Here is a 7809-nt window from a genome sequence, read left to right as displayed (position 1 = left end):
CATGAACATGGACATGAACAGAATCCCATATATTTGAGACAACAAAACTCTGGCAGTTAGTTTAGGGCTGCATAGGCTTGAAATACGTCATTCAGTAAGACGATCAGCTTCAGGGAAATGTATGTCACGCTCAATACCCAGAATGCAACCTCTTCCTCTTTTTCCACCCAACTTCAACTTTCATACATGCTGCACCAACTGTATTATGAACCTAAGCCCTTGTTCCAGAACAGGAAAACCTACTTGTTTTTACTGCCTTTATAACTGGAAGTTATGAGTTTACCATAACAGAATACTAACATTAAAATGTGGAAACATCAGTTAAATGCGACCCACATTCAGAGGGACATTAAGCAACAGTGAAGCTTTGGGTTTATAGATATGTGATAGAGGAATTTAGATGGGAGGGATCTGAGTTCTTCCAACAGAACAACCACGGTCTAATCTGAAAATGTTCTACAGGAAAACGTTACTTTGACTGACAAGTTGCATACTGTAACATGCAGCGATCTGCATATACATGTATTGCAATTTAAACTTAGATACATTCACAGTGTTTTACATTCATACAGTTCTGCACAGTAAAGTGCTACAACAGCATTTAATTTGTAAGATGTGTCTTGATTAGTAGGCATAGGAAAGAAAGTATAAGATAACCACTCATGAATCTGAAGGACAGCTAACATAAGACTATTTAAATTTATATAAATTCAGAAAAACAACGTACTGATGAGGCTAAAAAGTTCAAACCAAAGCCTGAGAAGTCAAAAGGTGGCATATTTACAGCACCTTACAAATGTATTCATTCAACTATATTGTAATTTATTGCAATTTTATTTGATAGACAAAGTAGAAGGTGGAAACCAAAAAATTGCAGAGTGGTGTGCATTTGTACAATAGCAGCTGCAAGTCCTTTAGAGGCAAAATATTTGCCTATTCTTTGCAAAACAGTGCAAGCTCAGTCAGCAGTCAGATTGGACAGAGAGCATCTGTGAACATTGATTTTCAAGTCATGCTAAAGATTTTCAGTTGCATTCAGGTCTTAACTTTGACTAGGCCATTCAAAAACAGGAATTAAACATATACAGAAGTACATAAACTTAAGAACAGCATTTAAAATAAAAATAAGCTCAACATGTTATGTAACTTCAAAATGAACATTTACATGGTTATAGAAATTTAGTGTACCAGCTGGTCAAACGTCCACTCACAGCTACAGTCTTGATTGAAACAGATGAGAAACAGTAAGAAAGTCCTTTAATATTACATTTGTTTAGAACCATAGAGTCAGAATGTAAAGAACATTTACCAGTTATCACCACTGCTATGATTTTAACTTAAAACCTTCAGAAATACTCAACAACAACCATGAAAAAGCACAATGACTGGGGAATAATCAGCCAAACCTACTGGTTGGAGACCATTTCAAGGAATGGCTTCATATCAAGCTTTCAATTACACAAAGCATTTAGCCCAGAAGCTACTAACCAGTTATCCTAACAGAAGAAAGTGGGAACTGAAAGAAAAGTTAAACTCCAGTTAGTAAATCCACCCACTGAAATGTACATTCATTAGACTGTCATATCATCTAATGTTCCTTCTGAAATAATTCAAGTGTTTGTACGATATTAGAGATTTAGAGCCCAAAGCAAGAATACATTGTGACAAAGTTAGGACATATTTAATGATGGAGATTAAATCCATTCATTTATTTGTTTGAGGAGAATCATTTCTGAGTTCAGGCCTTCATATGGACCTGGTTCCAAGTCTGAAGCATCAATCTCATTTTCAGAACAACAAAGCATCCAAAGCTTTATTTCTGGAGTGAAACCACTTTAGTTCTTTTCGTTGGTGTTACCCATCACTGTTTCTGAAGTTCTCTACACCATGGCCCTGAAATGCAGATAGTCTGCAGTTCTAACAACAATTTTGCAATTGAAGCCAATTTTTGTTATTATTCTGCTCAAAATTGTTTTCAAATATGAAATTGTTACATTTATCTTTAATTGCACTGAATTCCTACTTAGGTCTCTAAAGTTTCTCCCTCTCAGGAAAAAGTCAATCTCACATGTGAATTTCTAAATGGGTGTGTTCACTTCTCTAGTACAGGAGTTTAACCAGTGATCTGAAAGAACAGACTCTGTTTCATTTCCAGCTTGATCCCAGCAGTCAGTGTGCACATTACACTGGAGGTGGTCAGAACACCTCCAACATTTAACCTCATCCACCACCTGAGGGTCCCCTCCTCCCCGGTCTCCAGGTGCAGGAGCCTCCTTGTCCCATCAGAGGATTGTAGTCTGAAACACAGATAAACACTTTAAAGACATCAGTGGAGGCCTCCAAAAAGGTACTGAGAAGTTCATACAGCCTAATATCATGAAATATAGTTTTGTTGTGCCGATGACTCAGAGTGCTTAGCACTTCACACGTACATCATCTGCAGAAGATGTGGTGACCTCTATATACACATGAACCCATGTAAGTACAACTCAGAAGCAAAACAGATCTGATCCCAGCAACATATTTGCATGTATTGTCCTTGCATGGTCCACTACAGTCAAACCTATTTTAATTTAGGGGCAGCACAGTGCCATCCCACCTCAATACATCCAATCAAAGCAAACCAAGGTCAAAAATACCTGGAAGCAAATTGATTTGCTGGATGAACCCAGACTCTCTAGACTCTGAGGAGCAGCTGCTCTCTTTGGTACAATTAATCACAGTTTGATCGATGCGTTCTAAAAACAAGACTATTGCAGCAGAATTTGCTTCTCCTTGGTCACCTTTTCAAGTGGTGAAAAACCTCCACTTGACCGCCTTTCCCAGTACTTCATCCGCTGGATTTACAAGCTGCACAATCACACAACAAAGAACACATCTTGTGTAAAGGGTGTGGAGGTGGCTTCCACATCCACATGGAGATGGAGGAAGCTCGGAAATCAACCCACTGAACTTCCTGCGACAGCACCGTCCAAAATGATTCACTGAACCTGTTCGAATTTTCCCATTTTATAACCACGGACTACAATGAATTTCATTGGGAATTTATGTGATAGACAAACAAAGTAATGGATAATTAGGAAGTGGAAACAAAAAGATTTGAAAATCAAACATTTCTTTACAATTAAAAATGTAAAATCTGTGCTGTGCAGGTGGTAGGGGTTCGTTCTGTAACCATTGGGTTGCTGGTTCGAACCCCAGCTCCATTCGTCCTAGTCATTGAGTCCCTGGGGCAAGACACTGCACCCTCCACGCTGGCTGATGGTGGCACCGGTTGTATGGCAGCCCCACGTCTGTCTTCAGTCTGCCCCAGGGCAGCAGTGGCTACAATGTGGCCTACCACGGTCGGTGTGTGTATGAATGGGTGGATTACTCGGCATACACACTCCCGCCAGGAGACTGAGAGCGCTGGAAAAAATATCGCAACTACCTGCAAAGCAAACAAACGCACCCCGTTTTGTAAGGATGGCAGGCGAAGGCGTACGGTGAGCCACCTGGACGTCCGTGGAGTCAAGTGCGCCCGACTCTGTGGGAGCCTTTTTTTTTTTTTTATTTAGGGGTACTGAAGTAAAGGGGAGTACACTTTTCAAACTTTGATTTGTAAAAAAAAACCAACAAATGTAAAACCAACATTGTGTTGATCTATCAACTAAAAACCTTAGAAAATACATTGAATTCTGTGTTTAACATGGACAAAGTACGATGAAGGTGGGAATACTTTTTAAGGTACTTTACATGAGTGCTCCTCTTTCTCCTGAGCCACAGCTGGACAGGATGTGAAACTGACAATTGCAAACAGTAAAAACACACTACATGTAGAATACTGAATAAATTAAATCACTGGCAGTTCTAGTGCTGTTATTTAAGGGGAGCTTTGCTTACTGATTTTTTCTACATATTGTAGTTATATTGATTAACGATGGAGCCTGCAGGGTGAAGTCTGTCTGGTGCTGGTCTTAGGTACATACCAGGACTGCGCAGCGGCTTCTTGTTTGTCTTTGGTTTCAGCCCAGTGGATGATGAGCTGGCCTCTTCAGAGCTCTGCAGTTATCACACAGCAATCAGATACTTCTGATGGGTCACAACATGAAACTGAAGCTACATGGAAAACTTCAACATTTCAACACAGCCCCCCTTTTGTTTTATACCTGAGATGATCAGAAAGAAGTGAACTGTGTAGCAGAATACAATTAAAAGTGATAAGTACAGAATAGTTTCTGACCGATTACTGGGGATTATACGGGGTAAATCATTTTACTGCATTCTGGCAAAATGATTTCATAACATTTCAGAAGAAACCTATCCAACCTCAGGCATTAGCTTCATATTTTGTCCAGTTAAAAGACCAAGTAGACATTGAACTTACCTCCGATGGTTTTTGTCCTTTGCCGCTCTTCCCCTGCTTCATGCTGTCCCATTCCTCGACCTTCTGCCTTCTCTTCTCCTCTTCTTGCTGTTGACAACAAAAAACTTCAGTAAACTTTTAACACGTCAGCCATCATGCTTTGTTTTCCACCACAGCACCTGTCTCTGTTTCTCCTTAAAGATGGCAGCTTTTGCATCAAGTTCTTCCTGCATCTTTCGCCGAGCTGCTTCGAAGGCCTCTTGTCTTTGTGTCACTAGAGATGCATCTTTAGGAATAAAAAGGAAAAGCCCAATCATATTCTGATCATATTTGCAATAAATGATTGACAGATTCTGAGTCATTGATAGGGGTTTATGTATAAAAAACAATGCTTAACTTGCTTTCTTTAAACAACATCAGGATGTTATACTTTTATGTGAACCCTAAACCAAATGGGTCACGAGCTGGTTATCAGTGCCAAAGTATGCCAAGGTTCCAAAAGCACAAAATCATGCATGCATACAGTTTAAACTCCTTTTTGATGAAATGCCAGAGAAAGTGCTGGGGTCATAGAGCAATATGGCACCTGTTGCTGTGCACCTTTGGTCAGCTGGCTGAAAGAAGGCTACCTCAATTTCTTCTTCTTTACAACAAAGCCAAATTCAGCTAAGAATATTTCCAGTTGTGAGAAATATAAATAATCTTGTGTGAAAACCAAAGAAGCAGCGCCAGAGACACTTTTTAAAACTACAGTCAGCAAGCCAGGATCAGCATGACTCTTAAGCATCATCAAAAGTATCATCAAATATATAGCTGGCATAAAAAGCATGAATGCATGCGACCTATAAAAGTACCTGATAATTATTGCAGTTCTTTAATATTAATATAAAATGCCGTTTTATCGTGATAATGACACATTTACTATATTGTGCAGCCAAAATTGCTACACTATCTTTTGTTCATTTCTAGGAAACGGAAACTGGATAAATTGTTAGAAAAGTCAGTCAGTCATTTTCTACCACTTATTCCATAGTGGGTCGCAGTGGAGCTGATGCCATATCTCCAGCAGTCTATAAGCAGGAGGCGGGGTACACCCTGGACAGGTTGCCAGTCCATCACAGGGCAACACACAAACATCCACACACACACTCATTCATAGACCTAAGGGCAATTTAGAGAGACCAGTTAACCTAACAAGCATGTCTTTGGACTGTGGGAGGAAGCCGGAGTACCCGGTGAGAACCCACGCATGCACGGGGAGAACATGCAAACTGCAAGCAGAAAGACCCCTGGCTGGGAATTGAACCCAGGACCTTCTTGCTGCAAGGCAACAGTGCTACCAACTGCACCACCATGCAGCCCTATTTTTAATAACATTTAAGTTTAATTTAACAAGTACTCCACACTTGAAAGAAAATTTCATTATAGTAGATCATCATCAGTTTTGTCAGGTTTGGTTTACTGTGCTACCAACTGCGCCACCGAGCAGCCTAGAAAAGTGTCAAAACTTAAACTTTGTGTCGTAATGATGCTGACCGAGCTGTGTCTGAGGGACGGAGTACTGCTGGCTCTGGCTGGATCTCCTCTTCCTCAGCTGCTGGATGAGCAGGAAGACTGTGAATGTGACAGCCAGCAGGTACCACCCATACAGGGACAGGAACTCCCCTACTGTCGGAGGAGAGGAACACTTCAAGTGACTGTCACAAGTAAACATATACACATTCTATCATAACTATGCTGCTTGCTTCCCCACAACAACCCAGTGGCCTGATTACAGTCTCGTTTCTTCTAGTTATATTAACTTATTTAAAAAAGCCTACACACTGATTAACATTTGATTTCCCGCCATGTAAACGGTTTAAACGTAATGAAGCAACAACCTGGACGCAACAGCTGCTGCTGGTGGTACCTACCGATGAAGCTCAGCTGACTCAGGTCCTGGTTCTTCATTTTACCCGGTACACACACACACACACACACACACACACACACACACACAACCACACACACACCACTGGCCTAATCTATGCTTCTTACTGAGGAGCAAACTTCGTCATATCAGCTCCACCCTGGTGGAGTCACAACAAACTAACCCCCAAACAGAAACAAGCTACTCTCTGTCCAGAAGCTTCACGATGACGTGTCTTCGCAGGCGTCACTTCTTCGTTTGGAGAAAAGAATTGCGTTAGCGCCATCACCTGGCACAGGGGCTTAATGACACTTGTCTTCAATAGAAAAACACAGTTTGTCTCGGCTGCACAGTGGCGCAGCCGAGACAAACTGTATCAGAGCAGCATGTTGCAGCAAGAAGGTCCCGGGTTCGATACCCGGTGTGGAGATTGCATGTTCTCCCCGTGCATGTGTGGGTTCTCACCGGGTACTCCGGCTTCCTCCCACAGCTAGATTAATTGGTCACTCTAAATTGCCTTTAAGTGTATGAATGAGTGTGTATGGTTGTTTGTGTGTTGACGGACTAGTGATCTGTCCAGGGTGTACCCCACCTCTCACCCGTAGACTGCTGGAGATAGGCACCAGCTCCCCCGTGACCCACTATGGAATAAGCGGTAGAAAATGACTGACTGACAGTTTGTCTCTGATAAACAGAGGCGGGTTTAGTCAGCCCACAGTTAGCCTATTTAGAGCAGAGCAGCATGTTACTGGTGCTTATTGCACATAGAAAGCCTTTTCTGTCTAAATATTTTTCTGGCCATTTGTTTTAAGAAGCAGTAAAGTATTGGTACATTTGAAATGATTGAACTTCCCAGTCATCCCTTAAAATATTAAATTGCCCTTTGTTGAAATTTAACAAGGGTGTACTGTAATAAATCAATATAATATGATACATATTTCAGGTGAAAGTAGGGATTCCTGAGATATGGGACAAAACAGGTTTTAAAAAACTTTTTTTAAATGCAGACTTGTTTGTAGCAGTTGTATGTGTCTGTAAAGAAATGTCTAAGCTATTTAACCATATCAAGGCACAGGTAAAAAGAAAAGCTTTTAAATAAAATAAAAATGTTTCACTTTTGAACTTGTTCTATGTCAACTCTTTAAAACACTAAAACCCTTTTTTTGTTTCAGTCCAACATGAATTTAAAGTTTTTAAATATGATGATATAATATTTGGTTACAGTGACATGTTATAAAATAAAAAATAGAAATTTTTGTTGTGATTTCAAACTATTCTGAGAACACAGATTTCTAACCGTCTGCAGTATTTGTTTTTAATTTGACAGTTATAAAAACAACTTACTTGGATGCATAAGAAGATGTAGAATATGTGGTCCTTTATTACATAAACAAAATAAACTGAACAAATATTTTGTTTATTTTTTTTAAAACTCCCCAAAAACATACATCTGATGGTGTTGACAAAATCCTAAGTTATACTGTTTCAAAAGATTCAAACAAAGATGTATTTCGCTTCTCTTCTCCTTCATCCTCTACTTTTATTTTGTCTTCCT

The 7809-nt window shown here is 40.1% G+C and overlaps 1 protein-coding gene across 1 annotated transcript; it reads right to left on the bottom strand.

The window, feature by feature from the left end:
• Positions 1–815: 815 nt before the first annotated feature.
• selenos (selenoprotein S) lies at positions 816–6513 on the bottom strand. The gene is made up of 6 exons (XM_047362399.1): positions 6259–6513; positions 5882–6013; positions 4525–4631; positions 4367–4453; positions 3969–4041; positions 816–2297 (listed from the first exon to the last, which is right to left on the bottom strand). The coding sequence occupies exons 1-6, from the start codon at positions 6293–6295 to the stop codon at positions 2221–2223; spliced, it is 513 nt and encodes a 170-aa protein (XP_047218355.1). The 5' UTR covers positions 6296–6513; the 3' UTR covers positions 816–2220.
• Between the last annotated feature and the right edge of the window lie 1296 nt (positions 6514–7809).

The sequence above is a fragment of the Girardinichthys multiradiatus genome, chromosome 4, assembly GCF_021462225.1.
Source record: "Girardinichthys multiradiatus isolate DD_20200921_A chromosome 4, DD_fGirMul_XY1, whole genome shotgun sequence".
Taxonomy (NCBI): Eukaryota; Metazoa; Chordata; class Actinopteri; order Cyprinodontiformes; family Goodeidae; genus Girardinichthys; species Girardinichthys multiradiatus.
Note: the sequence above shows the minus strand (reverse complement) of the source record. Positions and strands in the feature narration are given on the sequence as shown.

What these genes read in the sequence shown, in the direction of transcription:
- selenos (XM_047362399.1), bottom strand. Translation starts at nt 6,295, where the DNA reads ATGAAGAACCAGGACCTGAGTCAGCTGAGCTTCATCG. An exon ending in GAGTCAGCTGAGCTTCATCG is followed by an intron (nt 6,014 to 6,258) that starts GTAGGTACCACC and finishes CTCCTCCGACAG; the next exon opens with TAGGGGAGTTCCTGTCCCTG. An exon ending in GAAGCCGCTGCGCAGTCCTG is followed by an intron (nt 2,298 to 3,968) that starts GTATGTACCTAA and finishes TCTGTGTTTCAG; the next exon opens with ACTACAATCCTCTGATGGGA.